Source organism: Taeniopygia guttata, chromosome 9 (genome assembly GCF_048771995.1).
Source record: "Taeniopygia guttata chromosome 9, bTaeGut7.mat, whole genome shotgun sequence".
Lineage (NCBI taxonomy): Eukaryota > Metazoa > Chordata > Aves > Passeriformes > Estrildidae > Taeniopygia > Taeniopygia guttata.
The window spans coordinates 11,652,703-11,674,289 of NC_133034.1; the positions used below are offsets into that span (position 1 = coordinate 11,652,703).

Below are 21,587 nucleotides of genomic sequence, written 5' to 3' on the forward strand. Positions count from 1 at the left end.
TCTGAGGCACCAGGCCGCTCACGCCGGGATCTGCCAGCGCCACCCGGGAGGGAGAGAGGGACAGACCCGGGCAGGTGGCGGAAGAAGGGCCCAGCTCAGGTGAAGGCGCGGGCCCGGCCGCAGGACACCTCGCACACCTCCTTCTCCCCCTTCCCGCCACACCTGCTGGGCGCGCCTCCCCAGCGCAGCCAGCCCCCGCACACACACGCCCTGCACGGCGGCCGCCGGGCCCGTCCTACCCGGCGAGCTCCCGCAGCGCGGGGATCATGGAGGCCATGCCCAGGCCCTGCTCCGCCATGGCGCCGCTTTGAATCAGGCGGGCGGCGCGGGGCGGGCGCGGCGGGACGGCGGCCGGCGGGGCCCAAACCTCCTCCCCCGGCGCTGCTCGGCTTTAACCGCTTCGTCCCTGGAGGCGGAGCGGCCGCGGCGGCTCCGGGCCGGTCCCTGATGGCTCCCGCGGACACCGCGCCGCCCCGGCGGGGCTCTGCTGCGCGGAGCGCTGCACGGACAGGTAACACCCAGCGGGGGCCGAGCGCACCCAGCCCAGCCTCGGCCGGTTCGCCAGCAGCACTGAGGGACCACCCGGTCCCGGCGGGCGCCTGGCGGAGTACGGGATGCGCGAAAGGAAGCGCCACAGCGTTGGAAGTGGCTTAAGCGAGGAGGGCAGCGCACGCGCTGTGAGGAGGAAACTTCGCTGGCAAGGGAGCGCTCGGTACAGCTCCCTCTCCGCCCACCGCCTGCCCGCGCCGGCGGGACGCACCTGGGTGTCAGGTGCGGGACAGCTCCGCCGGCCGCCGGGACCGGCCCCAACGCCCCCGGCCCGCCCCCGCCATCGCCCCGCCCGCCCGGGCTGCTCCGCGGCAGCAGGTGGCGGCGGGACCCGGCGGGGGCCGGCGCTGCGGGACGCGGCCGCGGGGTAGGTGGGCAGCGAGCGGGGCCGCTCTCGGCTGCTGCCGTGTGCCGGGGCCGGCGGGAGCGGGGCCGGGGCCGGGGCCGGGGCCGCTCTCGGCTGCTGCCGTGTGCCGGGTCCGGCGGGAGCGGGGCCGGGGCCGCTCTCGGCTGCTGCCGTGTGCCGGGTCCGGCGGGAGCGGGGCCGGGGCCGCTCTCGGCTGCTGCCGTGTGCCGGGTCCGGCGGGAGCGGGGCCGGGGCCGCTCTCGGCTGCTGCCGTGTGCCGGGTCCGGCGGCAGCGGGGCCGGGCCGAGGGCGAGCGGAGCCGGCGGGCGGGCGCGTTCGGCAGGTGAGCGCGCTCGGCGCTCCTCCGCACAGGTAGTGGTGAGCAGCGTGTGTAAGATAGAGATTTTCTTTTTTGTTATTGTTGTTACTTTCTGAGCATATGTTGCTTTGCGTTACGCTTCTTTTGCGAACCGTTGGCGTGTGCAGAGTACGGAAGGTGCAGCTGAGAGCCCCGCAGGGACGCGAGGCGGGCGCTGCGCGGCCCCGGGCGGTGCCGGCGCTCAGCGGGAGCGGGTGGCCCCACCTGGGCAGCGAGTCCCCAGCGTCCAGGAGAAAAAAGAATAAAACAAGGGGTTATGGGCAGGTGTGAACAGCAGAGAGAGTACGCGAGGGGACACTCGAGTCTGAGCTTTGTTTTTGTCATTACGATCTCCGGCTCTTTCTGCATTTGTTTGTGAACTTTGCTTAGCGTTGTTTCTGGGTTGAAATAAAATCCTCTCGGAGGATAATTCTCTTGGCTGTTTCCACTGTGCTAGGGCTGTGTCGCTTGCATGTAAAACAGCCCACGTGTGTTTCAATTACTTGAACCATTTCAGATTAATGCTTTTGGGAACTTATTGCTGTATTGCATTCAGAGATGGTTATTTTTATTCTGCAAAATACATGTTTGTCATTTCAGTAAAATTCTGCTGGCCTTTTAAAGGCTGGTAACTTGGCAAGGACCTAAAATACTTAAAGAAACTTTATAAAATATAACTGGGTTTTATCTTAGTTTGTTTTTCAGCATGTATTGCAATGTGTTATACCAGCTGACTTTGTAAAATGTTAGTCTTTCTAGAGTCATTCCTAGAGAAAAAACAGGAACCGTATATATATATATGTGGTTTGTTAAGTAGAATTTTAATGGTTCAGAAAGACCAAGTACATCTGGGTTTTGTTATCAGTGTTATTTTGGACACAAGATTTTATAGACCATTTCAAATAAAGTATCTATTGTTGTGAAAACAATGTTCTGAAGTGTAAATTTCCAAGACTGAAATGACAGTCACACTAAGGAAGGTGTAAACTGTACTGCTTGCCAATTTGATGTAGAGTTAAAACTCCTGTATCGGCCCTGATGAACGTATGAGAGAGTAGGATACTGTTGGTATATTACGAAGTTCAAGAAGACCCTGTCATCCTAAGAAATAAGCTAAATTTAGTGAATCATAGGGTGATTGGTTTTGCTGGTAAAACACAGGTGTGGTACATAAAGTGCTTAATTTTAAACATTGCTTTTTCATGGGAGTCTCTGGAGTCAACAGTGAGATCATTTTAGTATAGTTATTGTAGAAATGCTTTCATTTGTCGCAGGTAGAATGCTACATGGATTTGTTGTGCTGTTTCTGTGAGCATTTACTGAGCATGTAATTCAGGCTTTCTTCTTGTTTATAATAAGTACTTCTAACAATCAGCAGAGAGATCTTCTGCTCCCCATTCTTACTGGGAATTTTACTTCCCAGTTGCAAAGCCCCATCTACTGACTTCTCACCATACCATCAAATTTCCCCAGCTACCATGGTGCTAGAAGATTCCACATGAGAGTGCCCATAACAACTTCATTGGGCTGTGAGGATGTAGAAGTCTCACTCACACAACCTAGTGTTGTATAGACCCTCCAGGGAAACAGCACCTGAAACACCTGGTTTCATTTCTTGCTTTTCTTAAACATGGGATAAGCATCTCCTTGTTTCTTTCTTATCTCATTATGTTGCACTTTTATGTCTCTTGGCCCCCAAGAGGAGAAGCAGGCATGTTACCGCGTGTTCAAAGAGAGTCACTAATTGTTAATGAAGATAGTGTGCCTGGAGACCTTCCTCTATTCCACCAATGCAGCTGATTCATACTGGTGAAAGGAAGCTTAGATGAGCAGAGCCCATCTTGCAGAACTTGGGTCAGGGGAAGAAATTTATGCAGATAGGTACAACCTAAATGTCAAATTCAGTGTCAAATACAGCACTTCCAAGATTTCTGCTAAAGCTGCTGTTACTTTTTTTTTTTACTCTTTCTTTTTTTTTTCTGTTCTCTTCCCTACTTGAGAAGTCCTCTCACTGTATAGTTGCATGATTCTTCCACACTCAGGCCTCTCTCTTTCTTGGCTTTCATTATTAATTTACCACATACCTCTGCTGGTCATTGTACTTATTTTAAGGCACTGAGTGACTGTGCATTGGCCCAGCGTGTCTGAGAGGACAAGAGCATGTTATTTGTACTTTTATTCCCTCTGTTGTTTAATTCTGAGGCATGATCGCTGTTCTGGAGGCTCATGTGCTCTGTGGATGTGTGTGAGCTGTTCCCCCAGGAGGCTGCTGTGACTGTCTCAGCTGTCCTGCAGGCAGACAAAAGGAGCCCATGAAGTGCACATGAGTGATCCCTGATGCTTCAGGAGCTGAGAGCTGTGACTTCACAGGCTGATAGCAGTGGTGAGGGGAACTGAAGCTCAGATGGTGCTTGGGGGTGCTGTGGGCTGGACTAAGTAGTTTCACTCGGTGTCAGGGTGTGCTTACAGCTGCTCATCTGCAGGGCTGCTGCAGTAACCCCGAGAGGCTGAGTGCTCCAAGCCACGTTTCCCTATCCACTCATGCAGGTGCCTGACCTTTGGACACAGGACACTGCTCCTCTGCACTGCAAGAATGTGGATCTCAGCACTTGTGCCTTTTATCTCTGCTTCTGTTGCTTAGTCAACTGGGCTGGAATGAAGTGGCACAGATTAAAATTCTGTGTCACCCTGAATATTGGTGTGATGATTAAACAAGACAGTAAAAAATGGAAACAGTAAATGGTGGTAAGGACAACAGGCAAGCCAGAAACCTAAAAGCAGATTACGTGCACCCGTACAAGAGGGAAAAAAATGGGAAAAGAAACCATGTACCACTAAAATCTATTTAATTTCTAAATATAATCTTGTCAGATCCTAGTCCTGGAAGCACTTATTCATGTTTTTTCTATGAATAAGCCTACTAATACACTACTGATAATGTAAAATACAGTATTTAGTAATTTGGAGAAATAGCATATTAGATTATAGATTACTTTGGAACCTAGTTTTATTATTTGTATAGCAGCAATTACTGTTTCTTTGTTTATCTGCAACTGCTACTTTTAAAAATAGTTGCCTATATATTTTTTCTTACTTTTTTCTTGCTTCCCAGTATTTCTAGAAGAGTGTTATTCTTGAGGCTAGTAGCTGTGGAAGAAACTCTCAGAGCTGTATTAACCACTAGTATCAGTGTATCATCAAGACTTTTCCAGTTTATAATTTTTGAATGAGAGTTAAAATTCCTGGAATCTATTTTCCTAAATAAAAATTTACAGAATCTGGAATTTACTCTTTAAAAAAAACTTGTAGCCACAGTGATGCTTAAACATCCCTTAATGGAATCTAAAATTCTGTACTAAAATTGTGCAGTGTGCATTTAAAATGTCATTTAAACTACATTTGAAAATTCTAACTGTTGAAATTATGTAGGTTCTTTTATTCTAATATTTCTTCAAGGAAAATCTGAAAAACTCTAGCAGCTACCATTGCTCCAGTTTTCAGGAAGTTATTGTTTTCTGAGAGTCTTATTAGACTCTGTGATTCTCCCATCTGATTCTGTGTTCTGTTCTAATAAAAACTGGAACAGAGTTTATGTAAGGGGATATTGATAAAAGTTCTGCTAAATGTCCTCTTTCCCCATTGTGTTGCTTAATCTAGAAATTGCTTACTCTAGAAATTGTGTTGCAACAGAGGAGGGAGAATGGGAATTCATGTTCTTTGGTTTTTTTCCGTCTTTTTGTGGAAAGCAAATAAATTAAATCTGTATACAGTGGAGCACTGTTTATCACTTCTTTGTTCCTTGGTGAGTATTTTCCCAGTACCTAGAGCTTTCACTACTCTCTGAGGATTTTGTCATTAGACTAGACATCAGCTTAACAGCCTGCTATATGGAAATACCTAAAGTGAAAAGTTTAGGCATACTCTTACAGGTAAGACTTCATGTGAAGTCTCAGTGTAATGTTCTGCCCGTCTTATTGCAGTAATTAATTAAATAAAATACTTTCATAGCATTCATCATAATGTCTGAAATACTTCACATCCATGATAACTGTTTCCTTAAATGCCCCAAAAATCACCAGGTCTACATAAATAGATTAAATAAATGTAGGACAGGACTACCAGCAAGCAACTGAATCTAATCCCAATAAACAACTATCCCTGGGCAAGGCTCCACTGTACTGTGGCAGAGAATAAGGAAGCAATAAATTGTAAATGTAGTTCTGGCAAAAGACACTGAGCTGAGCAACTGCAATTGCTGTTCAGCCTACACTCTAGGTTTGAAGACCTTCTGTGGAAGGTGTTGTCTTATTTTCAGGCTGACATTCAAGGAACAAACAATCAACTAGTGATAGTGGTGTGATTTGTAAAGCAATATTAACAATGAAAATAACAACTGACATTGGTCAGATCAATATGGATCGGGATTAGGTTACTGACAAAACCCATTCTGCATTGCTGGTTTCTTTATCAAGGTTTTTAATTATTGTTGCTAAATCATTCAAAAAGGGCTTGAAACTGGAACACTATTCTCTGGTGTATAATATTTGTGATAAAATTACTAATTATTTCAGCTTTGATTCATCTGGTCAAATGCAGGGAGTGCTAAATGTTAGCCCTGGCCTTATTATTTATGTGATTATTTTATATGCTACTTCTAAATGTAACTTGATGAACTCCTAGGTTTTTATGTGGAGGTGTGTACTTGGTTACTGCTATTACATACAGGTGTCCAAGGAGAATAAAGGTACTGCACCACAATAGCTCATCAGAGAGACTGGTATTGCTAAGCCTCAGAAATAAATTATGCATAAAGCAGAATGTGTGCTTCTCCATGCATGCTTTTGGTGGGAAAAGGATTATCAACCCACTTGCAGGGCTCTCTTGGCAGATGTTTCCTTAATAATAATAGTCACTAGAGGGGAAAAAAAAAACCCAAAAAACTGGATCCAGTATTTCCCACTTTTGTTCAATTAGTGTATTCATCCTTTCATCTCGTTAATAATCAGTGCTTGAATAGACTGATTAAAAACACTGATATTTAGAAAAGCTGAAATACTAAGTCATGTTATCAGCAAGATTCTGTTTATTTGAATGTGATTTCAAGAGTTCATTTCTGTCAAAGATTCAGGACCCACTTGTTTCTTTCAAAGCAGGTGGTCTCTGATAGGTTTTCTTTTCCAGAATTTTTATAGTTTGGAATGTTATTGTCTTGCTGATTTATCAAGGTGGTCTTCTAATGCCACATCTCCTCCCATTGTGTTTGCACATGTCCTACTGCTTCTCTCTGCACTAATTTATCACCTTATCAGAAAGGGAGATGAAATTCTTTCTTTCATGTCCTAAAGGTAAGGCAATGTAACTATTATGATGTTATAATTTTCCATTGAGCTGATTATTTTTCTTCTGCAATGTTTCTAGTCCTTACAACCTAGATTTATAGAATGAAGATTTATTTAACTGAAGCTAGTGAGGATTTCCTCCTCCCTTTCCAGGTAATATGATGTGTTCAATGTGAAATAACTTAATATAAAGATATATTTCATTTTACTTATCACCCTTATCAGCCACTTAATTGTGGCTGAGTATTTAATTGTATAGGGCAAAATATTTTTCACATCCCAAATGATAAAATATTAGAAGTACATAAATTTAGATTTTATCAATAATTAATTTTTTTTAAAAGAGAGTTATCATTTAAATCATATCAATAATCCCCTCTTTTTTAGAGGAGTTAGTTGTCACTTGCCTAGAGTTGCAATTAGAGGTAACTACTTCACTAGTACAAGACCTATTGGACAAATTCTTCTAAAAGCTGATATCTTGTTCATCTTAATCATTGACATTTATATATCTTTGATCTCTCAAAAGGTATTTCATTATTCTGCTATTACCAGAGATTAAAAAAATAATTATAACTAATGTGTGCACTCCTTAAAATTTCCAGAATCTTTGACCATTCTGCTTGAAACTCAAACCTGAGATTGGCCTCTTCACCATGGGCAAGGTGGTTTGGTCACCTCCTGCCAAAACTGCTTCCAAGAGAAGCTTGGCAGCAACACAAGACTTGTTTTTGTCATGCCAGAGCAAATCCCTACTTCTGGCATTCTTGTGTTTGTTTTCATAAGGTGGCTTGCACCCTGAAATGGCAGCCCTTGTGCTGTGTGAAAAACAGCTACTGGGTCAGCCACGCTGGGCTTTTTAGTGAACTTCTGTCTGATAGACTGACTGCCTTGGGGAAAGTAGAAAATATCTGTAATAATAGAAGTACATATTTTGGTTGCATTCCAAAATTTCTTTGTGCTTTCCCTCATGATTTTTTTTTTTTTTTTGGGGTGTGATAAATCTATGGAACAGACCATTCTGCCATATAGTTTATTCTTTAAGCTGCCATTCTGCTTTTTCCTAAGTAAATTAAGATCTAGGCATTTAAACTCAAAAGGATTAATCCGTATCAGCCCTCCCCAATGAAATAAGCATATGTTGGATGAGTGATTGACTCGAGTCTGTGTGCTACCTAAGAAGTGCTTCATTAAGATGTCACTTCAGTTGTGCTGCTTCCCACTGGACTCCTCACCTAGCAGGAGATCAGACCAGCAGTAGTGGGAAAGCTTGGGAAGGTAAGCATGATGCTGACTTGCTGAGTGACAGTAACAGCACAATAAATATTTCTGTGTCATGTAGAAACTTAAAAATAGGGATTTAAATATAGGGTATTGTTTAATGTTCAAGAGCATTATTTTTGGAGACTTAGATGAGTTCTTTTTCATTAATTGTCACCATGTAAAGTGACAGTAAACAATGTGACAGAGTTACTGAGTTTTTGTGAAGGTCAGTAGGAGTAGGATGATTCCTTTGGTGTAGACTTGTAGCTAACTTAAAATCCAAAACATATCAGTTAAAATATTGTGTAAAATAAAATGTTCATTTTATATGATCTCCTCCAAAGATGTTTTGATCTTGTGAAAGAAATGATTTACCAACAATCTGATTTATCTGTTGATCACAGTTTATCATCTTATCATCAAAGAGTCACTTTTTGGCTATGTATTTCATTTGCCAAATATGTGAAAATCTGCTCTCAAAGTCTGAACAAGTGTTATGACTTCAGAGCGGTGTAAGAAATATTAACGTTTTCCTTTGAAATTGTCACAGTTTGGAAAGGCTTTGGACTGTAATCTGGCAGCTTTGGAATCTCACTGCAGGCTGTGAGAGTAAACAATTGTCACTTTATCATGGCACATCTTAAAATGGCTAACACAAAGCAAATGTCAATACATTATATTTAAGTGTACTCAGTGTTTCAGCAAAGAGGCTCATTACAAAGGTGATCCAGCTTACAGGATTTTCTGTTCTGTAAGTATTGTTCCTTATAGCAAGTATATACTAGGTAACTGTATAATTGTATCTGTCGCATTTTATGGGACTTTAGGTAATTAATTTTAAAGCAACAAATAATTTTTAAACTATAATTTTTTGTTTTGTAGATGTTTTTATTAACATTATTTTGTAAGATGATTTTTTTTCATGATACTTATAAAAAGGAAACAAAAACTCAACAAAAATCATGAACACTTTTATGCATTGTTTTCCAGCAGATGAATAAAATTTTCATTGTTTTAGTAGAAATGCCTGGATATATCTTTAATTTAGACTTTTTTTTTAAACTCATTACATTGTTGCATAATTGCAATGTATCATTTAAATGCTTAGGGTTGTCTGCTCCTGTTGCAAGCTCAAACTATCAAAAAAGATAAATTGTTTTAACTCAAAATTTTGATAGGTTTATTGTTTTGTTTTTTTTTTAATTTTGATCTCTAATGTTTGCAAAAAACATCGCAAAGTTTTCACCAAAGCATCAGAAGTAGTTTTCATTAAACAATATAAAATTATCTCCTAATCATAGGAATCCTAAGGCTGAGATTTTGAATAATTTAGTTACAAAAAATTTGCTCAGGAATGTTGTTCTTTTTCATCTACAAAATATGATTAAAAATGACAGTTGGCAGCAACAACTGTAGATGTTTTATTCTGGCCTAATTATTAAGAACTACAGTACCAGCAAATGAGCTTCCTGTGTGCCCCAGATAGTCGTCTAGTTTAGAAGGTATGAACAATACTCTATTTAGCTTTAGTTACTCAGATTTACTAATGTGCTCCTTTTATCCTCAGCACTTGGGCAAACATAGCTCCTTAAAGCTATGAGCTGGCAAACAGGTAGCACTGGGGCATCTGTGGGCTCTGCAGAGACTGCCTGTGACGTGCTGCCAGGTGCTTTGGCCGTGTATTGTGGAGGACCCTCCTTTTCCCTCTAGCTGGACCAATGAAAAAAGAAACCCAAAAATAACCTATGAATTTTCCATGACAGATAATCCTGGCTTGCTTGCAGTATAGTCGCTGATCAGTCTAATCTAATAATCTTTTGAACCTTGTGGAGCTGAAGGAGGCATTAGTGGGTGTCAGGAGGCCATACTGCCATCTGATAATTAAGGAAAACTGGAAAATATTCTGGCACCATGCATCTATTCAGTACCATTTTATAACTGCAATTAGCCAGGGTATGAAGACTATATGGCTGTAAATTCAACTGCTAAGGGCAGAATGAATGCATTTCTAGTGTTGCTCTTAATGATATTCACGTGATTCACTTCTGGGGTGACCTTAAAACTAAGTTCATTAGTCAGAGTTAGCTGTGTCTCTGCTGGAGTTTTACTGTTTGTAGCAAGCTGAGGTTTCCTACTTCAGCTATCAAGGAACAGGCACAGGGCAGGATAAAGGCAGTTTTTGGAGTGTTTCAGTTGTGCTGTTTAACACCTCCCTCCTCTTCTGCCTCTCAGGCTGTTTGTTCGCAGAGAGCTTTGCTCACAATTCTGCTTTTTCAGTTACATGGTAACTAAATGTTATCTTCATGCTCAAAGAAGAGAAAAATGGTTCATAATGTTCTAGTTGGCTTAAGAAAAAGATCCTTTTCTGAAGTTATGAATGCCATAGAAGGCTAAGGCCTATTCCTCAGCAAAAAATAAGGAGTACAGTATGTTTTGCCTCTCAAGTGGCACCAAACCTGGAAGAAACAGAGGCTTGGGACAAATACTGACAGCCTTGCAAAAGATCAGTGGCATTGTAATAGATTAAACAGTCGAAGGTAAGTACACTTAGATTGGAGTAGACAGAATGAAAAATCCAGCAAAATCTCAAAAACTGTGACGCTCATAACTTAATTGTAATTTGGCACAGTTTGTGAGATTGAGAAAATACTCAAGAATCTATTTAATTCTAAAACAAATTTCAAGTCTTTCCGGTTACTGGAAAGCAGGGCTTAAAAAGTCAATCTGATAATAATGGGAAGTATTTGAAAACAGAAGACAGATGTTATTCCATATTTCATGGGGTTTTTAGTTGCTTACGGTCTAATTTGTAGGGTTTTTTTGGAAAAGTTATTTTTGTAATCCTGACTATTGCTCCTCATTAGCTTTTCTGTTTAGTAATTAACTAGCAATGCTATAGTTTATTAAGGAAGTAAAAGAATAATTAAAACATAAACTTCAACCTATGAATCTTACTTGAGAGTACTGGGATACCCAGAAAGTCCTACTGTCAAATGAGGGTTCTGTCCACACATCATGAGATCTAAGTATGAGATTTTTATTGGTACAGGTACTTCAATAAGAATTTCAGGATGTTTTCCAACTGAAATTTCCTTTAAAAATAATGCAGCTTATATTTGTCGTGGTAGTTGCATGCTGACAAAAGCTGCATGTTCCTAAACCTAGACAGAGAAAGAAAGAGATAAAGTATCATTTGCTGGTGTGTGTTTTAACTCTCTCTTTTGCTGCTGTAAACTTGATATGTCAGCCTATGCACAAAAGAGTGACTTGAGGATGGAGTTCCTGAATGAACTTGCTTTTAGTAGTGTAGCCTTTCCATTTATATTTTAGTGTAGCTTGCTCTAATGGAATGTCACAGACACACCAAGTTTGGACTTAAAAACTAATTCTGTTCTTCAGAACAGTTACTGGTAATCAAAGGGGTTTTATCAGTAAACTCATCAAATTTTCTCTGTGTTATTGGTACTCTTTCCTTCTAACATATATTTGTATGCTGAGACTGTTAGGATGCTTTGACCTTCGTAGGAATTCATTTTGCCACAATTCCTGTGTTTGGCTGCTGCAGTTTTGCTTCAGCCTGTATTTTTTCCCTGCTTTTGGTCTCAGCATCTGAGGTAGAAGCTCCCAGTGTTAATTGGAAAGCCTGATCCTTGCCAGCTGTGGCCCTCCAGAGACAGGGAATTTTCCTGGTCACTGTGTGGATGCATTCAGAAGTGATGCACAAGCAAAGATACTCATGTGAGGACAAGGTTGGTGAGGCAAAGAAAGCCTTTGGAACAGGAAGAGCAGGAAAGCTGCTTGATGGGAGCTTGAACAAGTTCTCCAGGAAAGAGGATCTAGTACATTTGTGTCCAGGAAAGCCAAATAATGAGTCAGCATGAGACATAGGTTTCAGTGTAATAAACTGATTTTTGGAGAGTATCAAATTAGAGAAGGCAAATTATATTGATGGTGAGAAGAGATAAGGTATCAGATAAATGAAATAGTACATGATACTGATTGAATTTTCTGTTCAAGGCTCAGTCAAATGCTTCCTGGACCAGCATAAACATTTTGATGTTTGCACATGTAAAGGAATTTCTTGTACCAATTCACCTTTATTCTAACTGTTACTTCCTTGCTAATAAACTTGAATGTAGTTCTGCTATCATGGATTGCTTAAATGCATTGCCATGTGTGAAAGGGAAAAGCAGGAGTTTTGCTTTCAGAACAGTGCCTTTAAATGTTTAATTTATGATCAAAACTCCAACTTCGAGTTCTTGGATAAAAAGATGAGGTAGTAGGGTTGCTTCACTTCTGTTAGCATTATTTTTGTGGGTTATAGTGGGCAGTTTAAGTAATGTTCTTGAGCTGTCTAAGAAAAACCTGTTGATGACTAACAAAAATGAAGTTTTTGATTGAAAATACAGGTACATTTAATGGCAAATAGAAGTAGACCCGATGGTAACTATATTTAGTCATATATCAGAAACACAGAGATCAAAATGGGTCTCTCAAGTGTAAGCCACACAGCAGAAATGGGAAGGAAGTTTTATGCCAGGATTTATGAATTTCCTTTTTAAGGGCTAGTTTTAACTGTGTTAGTAAAAGGTAAAAAATATGCTAAACTTTGGACAATAAGGTGGAAGCAAAGCAACACCAAAATGATTTATATTAGGAAGGTTAGAGCCGCACCCACAAAGGTCACATGTACTACAATTCTAGTGGTTTCTACACATGTACATTTTCCAATAGGCTTCAGGAGACACTTGTTATAGGATTTGCTCAACAAATGGAAGATCATCTGTGTGATCTTGTGTCCCAAGAGAATTCCCTAGTCCCACTTCTCATACTATTTTTGTCCATTATTTCCTGTCTTTTTGTTGCAATTCTGTGTCATTAACATCATGTAGATTTTATTTCTATATGCAGTACTTCCTTATTGCAAAATCAAAATATTAGTAATGAACTATGAAACTGAGACTTTGATTGTTTACACTAACACTTGTGTTTCCATGGCAGCACCAAACAAGAGCTGCTTCTATGTCTCTTGCAATTGTATTGCACTTATTTATTTCCAAAGTTTTTCATTACTTTATTTGTGGCATGATTATCAGAGATTCTGAAAATGGGTAAATCCATGTGACTTCAGTTGAAGCTGTTGGAATACAATTGAAAAACTTGTTCTTAATAATCATGGTACCTTTGCTGTGGTAATAAGGAAGAAGTCCTCTACCTGAAAGCCAGAGTAACTAACTAATCTCCTTTAGGCCAGTTCTGAGGCTTGGTAGGATGTTCCGGAGAGGAACTGCCTTAGGTTGGTGGCACACCTTCTGAGCTTCTGATGTCATCCAGGCATTTAAATGTGTGTTTCCCAGCTGTTTGCCTACCAAGTCACAGGCTCAAACTTCTTTAAACAGACCTAACAGGACTATCCTTTTCTCCTCTAGAATGTAGAAACTCAATTCTTGATTATTTCATAGATTGCTTTTATTCACAATGAATTCTGAAAACACTTTTTAGTGGAAACAGACTTATTAGTGGATAGTTGTTATGTTTGTGTTAAAAATTAAGTTCTTAGCCTTTTGTGATTTTTTTTCTTGACTAAATATTTGTGCTGTTGAGAAATGAAAACCATGAAAGATGCTGAGATAGCATAAAAGGTAATTAAGATTTATGGCTAGAGTGTACTCAGGTTCTTCCTACACTTCATTTTCCTTGTGTCAGTACTTCTCCTGACATAATTTGGATACCATCTACATGTGGTTATTGAACTTTCACCAAGCTAAAGGCTGTCCATAATAAAAGTGAGAGCAAGTGCCGCTTCAGCAGATTCACTGTATCCAGCTTTTGCTTTGGGTCAGAGTTTTATGCATCTAACCATGTTAAAAATTCTGCAGGGAAATTTTGGTTTTGTCTCTTAATTTGCTGTTCTGTTATGGGTCACATTTATTATTTTCTATGGTATACTTTGATTCTATAGTCCATAATTTATTGGAAAGGTATTCTATTTAAATGAAAATGAATAATATAAAAAAATAAAGATTGTTCAGATACTGAATCTTGACATTTTCATCACAGAATACATAAATATTACCTCAAACGTAGAATGGTTTTGCTTCAGATGAAGGGGTACATTGCTTTTGTAGACCGTGATTTGTGTTCAGAAAAACAGAAGTGTTGTGTCTTATCAAGAGATGTGTAAGAAAAATCTTGTTTCTATTTTCCTAATACTTATTTGCCTGGTGTTTTCAAGTCCTAAAGAAAAGCTGCTTGTTGCATGGAAGCAGTTTTGTTTATGTATTTGCCTGGAAATGGTTTTCTATCAAGCAGGGAGCCCTGGACACATTGTATTACAGAAATAACAAATTTAACTCCTTTGCTGGTCTGTTACTTGTGGAAGTGATCTAACCATAGCTACTAGTAGTAAGAATGGCAGTATTCATAAACATCAGAAAATAAATTTAGAATGTAGTAACTTGTGTGCATAGCTCTTCAGGGCTGGTGTTACTGACTTGTGTCACCTCAATGTCCCAGTTTCACAGAGAATGTCACTATTTCAGTATTTTAGATTTTCTCTTGATGACAGTATTCACAGCTTTGTGCTGGAAACAGGTGAAGCTTGTAGAAATCTTAAAAAAAATAGCTAATTAACCAAAGCAGAGTGGGTCACATGTGAGCTGAGATAATCCATTTAGGCAAATTCAGCCCCAAATGTTGGTGTAGCTAGAATGTAAAGAGGTTAGGTTTGCAGAACGTTTTATGAAAGGTTCTTCCCTGAACTCAGCGTGCAACAGCCCTCTTTCAAAATTACTTGCCTACGAGTGGTATAGGCAAAGGTAAGGTTTCTGTTGATATATTTTATTTGGAGTGCTGAATGCACCAACACAAAGCACAGGCAGTTTGAGATCCTCTTGAATGATGCATGCAAAGGAAACTGCATGAAACTGATACTGTTGATAAATTTGCTAGTCTGAACAGCCAGCAGCCAAAGGAAGCTGGAGGCATTTTGTTTGGATGAAAAGTTATCTTACTGAAGTAAGCTTTTATCTCCCTTATAACAGAGTTGCTCTTAATCCTCACCTGAGACTCATGAAATAGTTCTGTACTTACACCACAGTAAGTGAACTCAGAGCAGGCCCATGACCAGGCTAATAATTAGATATCTCAGCTTGTTTTACTTCTTATTCATCCAGGTTTGTCTTAAAGGCATAGAGGAAATGTTGATTCTGTTACTGACCATAGTCACTGTACTATGTTGAATAAACATGGAGTGGAATACCATGGAGTGAGTAATTAATTTCAGTGTACATCTAGTCCTCCTTTCATGAGATACATGTTTTGTGGACACAAAGTTTATCACTGTGACTGGTTTGATAGCCTTACTTTAGCAAAGGTCAGTGCATACAGTTTTGGGCAAAGTTAAAAATATTATTTTTCTCTCTTAGATTGTACCTGGTTCACTATGTAATGTTGTTCATAAAAGACTGAGGAAAATTGCATGGATTACTGGTTTGTATGTTGAATATTGGTTTATATATTTCTTCATTGTTATCCTCTAACTTCTGGTAATTAAATACTTCCGATCATCACAAATATATCCAGTCATGTTCATAAGCCCAGGCTGAGAAATATAATCGGAGTGTTCCAGATTGTGAAGCTTCAGGCTGACTGTATCATATTGGAAGAACTTTGCTCTTCATGCTCCTCTGCTAATAACTGTAATTGACACCATAATTATGCCCCATCTCTTATTTCAAAAATTAGCCACGTGCTTGTAATACCTTTATATATATGTACATACACAGATCTATGTATGTATATAGCTATTACTTTCACCTTTTGGTGCTTTCCTTACTGCATTTGGAGTGGATCTATTTTTTATCTTTTTTCTTTATAAAGCCCAGTGCTTGTCAGCCTACAGGTGTGTTAATTTAGTTCTTTCTGGGAGCTGGCCACACCTGGGATACTGTGTCCAGTTTTGATTTGGGCCAAAAAGAAAGATGTGGATAGGCTGGAGGGGGTCCAGAGAAGGGCCACAAAGATGATTAGAGAACTGGAAGCCACCATAGGAAAGACTGAGAGAACTGGGTTTGTTCAGCCTTGAGAAAAGAAGGTTTAGGGGGGAGATCTTATCACCATGTTCCAGTATTTGAAGGGTGGTTACTCCCTTTTAAAAGAAGGAAAAGAGGAGGGGTAATATCTACAGGTTATTCTGGGGACACTCCAGTTGGTCAGAAGACAATGTTTTACAAAGAGGAGCAGTTAGCCATTGGAATAATCTCCCCAGGGTAGTGGTGCATTCCCAAACATTGGACACTTCCAAGATTAGGCTGGGCAGGCTGCTGGACCATCTTGTCTAGATTGTTTTTGGCAGGAAAGGTTGGACTGGCTGATTCTTGCGGTGCCTCCCAGCCCGGCATTCTGTGATTCCACGGCTGTTGCACAGTGAGGCTTCTTTCCCTTTGGATATCATACAGAGCATTTCCTTCCTAATGTTGTCTCCTGCAGCCTTACTAGTGAGACGGGAAAGATAAGCTATCTTTCCATGTCCTATACCAGGGCAAACATCAATAATAATAAAACTACAATGTCGCTGAACTCTAATCATTATTCATTTCTTCATAATGATTGAGACTTATCACAATAAGATAAAAACTTACCTTTTCTTAATTTAATTCAGATTAATCACCACTGCTGTTTTATTACAGAGCACCAGTGCAACACCTAAAACAATTTGTCCTTTCATGTTATTAAAGGATCAATTCAGTTGGCCCCTAATCATCTTTTTATTTGAAGGACAAGAATAATCTTGGCATAAATAAAAAGTTCTTTCAGTCTAAGATGAGTTGGGGTGGGGAAACCCACAAAAAATAAACAGAACGAACAAACCTAGGTATTTTTAGCTTCTTAAAAAACATCAGAAACCTCTGTTTGTGTGTTCGTATCAGGCAAATATTCTGTATGTTAGTTCCATTGCTCAAATCTTTATTATATGCAGATATTTCCAGTAATTTTTAATTAGCATTTCCTCTTTCCTTACTGTCTAAAGGGAATATGTGATGCGTATTCTTGTTTTAAAGTTTTTTTGTGTGTTTTATACCTTGCAATGCATTATTTTGTCACTGAGACTGGCTAGAACTCCTAGTTAATTCTGGTGACAGATTAAAAAACACTAATAGTGCTTGAAAGCTATCCTGTTCTCATCACATTGACCTAAAGAGTCCTGGATAACTAACACAGGAATACTACAGGTTAAACTGCATTTTGGGGGGATTTTTTCCTATTAAAATCTGTTGCAGATTCAAAGCTAAATAAGAGGAGAATTTTCATGTTTTGTAATTATAGATAGTACATAGCAATAACCAGCTGGTTGTTGACATAAAAGCACAACCTGTATATGCAAATGATGCTCTCTTGGCTGTAATTAGAGACAAGAGCTTTAAGAATGATGCAGCAATAGGCAGTATTTGCAGCAGGGATGGAGGAGGTGTGCCCCTGATGCAGACAAAAAGAACAGCAACAAAAGAAAATAAGCTCTCGAGTCAGCATTCTAAACTCCATTGTCACTGCAGTAGCAGCTGCGTGTGGAAATGAGGCAAATAGAATTTGAAATTAAGAACTGGAAAAGAAATTGCCACTTGCCTGCATGGATGGAGTCAACTATTGGGCCTGATTGCCAATTAACTGCTCTGTTTTTTCTGACAGCTTTGATAACGGGTCAAAAATGTGGCAGGAGTTTTCTTTGACCTACTCCATCATTTGTGGTTGCTCAGCTATAGATACTCCTCTGCACACATAAAAATACCACGATGGTACCAACAGTAGTTTGTATCTGTCTTTTGTTAGGTGTGGATGATTTCCAGCAGAGTCCAGCCAATTGTCTTTAGATTGAAAAAGCCTTCCAGGCATAGAAAGCAGGCTAGGACTACATAAATATTGTCAGTTCATACTATGCACATTTTCAAGGACTGAAAAGAGGATCAAGGGTACTTCAGCATTAAAACAGTGTTTGTACCTACCCTATCCTGGAGCAAGAGGAAATGGTTTCATGTAGACAGAGACTTCAGAAAATCTAAGTGTCATATGAATGCCCCCAGAATACAGAGAAATGTTCTCTGGAAATGAATATACCTTTGAACAGGTAGTCATAGTTCCAAGACCCAGATACCTCTGGAGGCTAAATCTTGTCAGAATTGCCTGTGCCTTGTGTTATCTTGGGTGGTGATGAGCCTGGGTGTGCGAGGTATTCTTTGGCTTAGATAGAATGTCCCTATTAGTGGACTGGAATTGTCTGTAATGTCTGACTCGTTAAGGTGTTGTCTCTGAATGTTCAAACCCTGTCTGCAAACCATGATTGCAGCACTTCTGCCATTTAATTGACCAGATAATTTACCCTGTCAGGATATCATAGGCTATTTAAGGCTGTCTCTTTAGAGCAGTTAGTAGCTTTCTTTTTCTGTTTCATTCAAGAACAGATGTTTCTACTGTGTAACTGAAATAATTAGCGTCTTTGGAAATCAAAGACTGCTATTTTATGAAATAGAATATTATGCAAAATCTGAATTATTAATTATAAAAGGGCAGGAGTGAAACTGATTTTATGCAACTTTGCAGAAATTGATAAGATCTGAGTCATGATAATGGTAAATACTTAACAAATTTAATGGTGCCAGCAAAAATGCTGTTGTTTTTTATACTTGCATAGCTAAATATTTCACTTATGTCATTTCTGTATTTCAGAGGGGTGTCATCTGTTTGGTTTTCAGGATTTTTTTTTAGATTTGGAGCCATTTAAATTTCCTTAGTAATTTGCATTTAAATGTTTTATTTTTTTCACCAATTTTTCCATAGTTCACTATTTCTTTAATTGCCACATCAGGTTCCCAGTGAAGGTACTTGCATTTCCAGAAACATCTGTGTGAAGGGTTATTTTTTTTTATTAATGTATATTTAAATTTTTTTTTTCTTTTCATTAAGGACACTGGTACATGCTGTAAGTAAGCTTAGCAAAACGGGTAAGAAGGATTTTAGTACTTAAATAAGATCTAGTGACATGAAGGAAAAAGACTTAACTTGCCACCCACACTCAAGGCCATATCCTGTGTGACCCACAGGAGCAGTCCCAGTGAAGACACAGAAAATACTAACCCAAGTAAATTAGATGAGATCTGTTTAAAACAACCCATGTTGTTTAAGAACTCTATTTATATAGCATCATGGAAGACAATTTTTCCATAAAAGATGGGAGGCAAAAGTACACCCTTTCCTAAGGGCATCCAGCATGATTCATGCTAAAACTGATTGCTGAAGTCAGGTTTCCTCTTCTAGAGTGTTGTACAGCGGGTACCAGTCCTGTTCTGCTGGTATGCATGATTTCTGGGGAAGAAGCAGCTGTATATAGCAGATCAGAATATATTTATTCTGAGCTTGGTCATTCTAGAAATAGATATTTTCTTGCTCTAAAGCAAAAGCACTAAACCAGAAGGAAAACTTAAGCAAGTTTAGAACAACTTTGATGAAAATATTTATGTGAAGTGTATTTTTGCCACTTTTGGCTTATAAGGTAAAAGCGAAGATGAAGCTTGAATATTTAGGACAGTCACAGCCCCTCCTGTAGCAGCCTGTGCTTTCTGTGTCTCCAGCCAGGTGCTGCTCAGAGTTTAGTGCAGGCAGGCTTGTGCTGCCCTGGGCTTGCGTTGTGTGTGCCAGTGGCTCTGCGCAGTGGAGAATGGCAAATGCAAATATAAACTTGTGTGTTGAGGCGACTGCATGTGGCTTCTTTACAAAGCTGCACTTAATACCAATAAATCTGAATCATCCTGTTGTAGTAAAGCTTTGATAAGAAGCAAAATCTTTTATTGGAGTTTATCAACTCTTGTGAAGGTGCCTTCAGTTTTGTTCTGCTTTTCTAAGAGGTCAATAGAGAAAGATTCCCATTGAGACTCCAATCTTTGTTCAGTAAAAGCCTTCATTCAGCTCTTGGCAGTGTTAGGAGATAAGTGTCAGAACAGAGGTAGAGGTCAGGTGCTGGTACCTCGTGGAGTTGTGGCAAGACGCCCTGGTGTTCTCTGATGGATTGTAAGCAGTGTCCCACTGAGCTTTGTGTTGTGTAAATGTTGGAGTGCTCAGTGCTTTGCAGGGCTAGGTCCCAGCACTAACCACTGCTTGGCAATGATACTGCATCTCACATAGAAATTAATGTTTCCAAAAATTGCTTGTTGAAGTGTGAGGAGATTTTAATGCTGGAAAACCACTCAAACAGTGGAGGTAGATTGCTGGCCAGTGCTTATTCTATGTGAAAACATCAATTGTATGTAAACAGGTACTATTCTTGTGAATTTTCACTCACTATTCCAGTGAAATGAATTGCTAGGTATTTGATGTACCTTAAAGTGTTGTTTGTAATGTTTTAAGTGCTCCAGGTCTGGACATGTCACTCAGGTCTGGTACCTCGTGTTGAATAGATCAGTAACTATGTGTCTGGAATTACAGCCTGCCTTATATCCTACCTGTTTATTGTTGTTATTAGGTCTTAGCAATTGAGGACAACACTTCTGCTGTCTGAAGATGGAGAACAACATAACTACTATATCTCGTGAAGAGCTTGAAGAGCTACGAGAAGCATTTGGCAAAATAGGTGTGTTTTAAATAAGGGAATCATAAGGATGCCATTAACACTACAAAACTGTTTAGGATTTGTGGAAGAAATCTTTATGGATTATGGTTTTGATAGAGCTGTGTTTTCCCTCTGTATTGCCAGTAATAGCTAAAAAAATGTAAAAAGAATGTTTACATAGGGCCCTTTACTTTCACTGGAACTACATGTGTTAATTTCTTTTAACTTCAGCACTGAAAACAGATACATTTTCTTGCAGGGTGGTAGCATTTTCTGTGTTATTGTATATGCTGCATAGTGTGTCTCAAAATTCAGGTTTCTGTACTCCTTGATTTGGTAAAATGTTTGATTAAGCTTCAGGTGTTATATATTTTCATGTTAGATTACTGACACTTGGTTTTTACTTGCATGCTTTGGTGAACTAATAATTTCATTTATTCAATCAGATTTTATTTTTTAAGAAAACTAAACTTGGAGATTTCTTATCTTTTGTTAATAAGATTGGGTTAGTTATGCCAATGTTAATAAATAACTGTACAGTTTTGTATGATTGACAGGATGTTTACAGATTGATGAGAGCACGTAGAAAATGTAAGAAATAATATAGCAGCTAACCCTTTTTTCTAGATTGCGCTGCTCTTGTTAATGTTCATAAATGCTTTATTTCTTATTTACTGACATTCTGAGGGGTGTTTTGTAACTGCAGCTCAGGAAATCAAAAAACCATGTTTGTAATCAGTCATGATGGGGGAGCAGGATCACTTTAGGCAAGAAGTCTTAACTATTAGGAGTCTTTACATGGTAAAAAAGCTATTGGGAAGCTGTATCTTGGAGATTTGGAAGACTGTGAGTAGTATGTAGAAGTGAAGAGGGATTTATTCAGGTTCTGCCAATACAGGCATCACGTGATGTCCATTAGAGAGTCAGGAAGGTTAAAATAGAAAGAACTAACTTTACAATAAATAATAGAGCAATGAACCCATTGACTCAGGATGTTGTTGAGACCAAAGAAAGAGTAGAAATTCTAAAGGGAGTTGGATACATCCATGGAAGATAATTCATGAGTTGCTGTTGAACAATCATCAGGACATCTATAGCTCAAGTAGTTGATATCCTGCAGGTGCTGGAATGATA

The 21,587-nt window shown here is 39.7% G+C and overlaps 2 protein-coding genes across 9 annotated transcripts in view; one reads left to right on the forward strand and one right to left on the reverse strand.

The window, feature by feature from the left end:
• Positions 1–351, reverse strand: part of ATR (ATR checkpoint kinase) — a 39,446-nt gene extending 39,095 nt beyond the window's left edge. For both annotated transcript variants that reach the window (XM_030280000.4, XM_030279999.4), the window contains exon 1: positions 240–351. In XM_030280000.4, the coding sequence (XP_030135860.4) occupies positions 240–298 (59 nt within the window). In that variant the 5' untranslated portion in view covers positions 299–351. The remainder of the gene's footprint in view (positions 1–239) is intronic.
• A 23-nt stretch (positions 352–374) lies between these two features.
• Positions 375–21,587, forward strand: part of PLS1 (plastin 1) — a 43,520-nt gene continuing 22,307 nt past the window's right edge. For 2 of the 7 annotated variants that reach the window (XM_041718091.2, XM_072933265.1), the window contains exons 1-2: positions 778–916; positions 20,367–20,474. In XM_041718091.2, coding sequence (XP_041574025.2) covers positions 20,405–20,474 — 70 coding nt within the window. In that variant the 5' untranslated portion in view covers positions 778–916; positions 20,367–20,404. The other 5 variants (XM_041718090.2, XM_041718092.2, XM_072933261.1 and 2 more) reach the window with 5 other exon arrangements.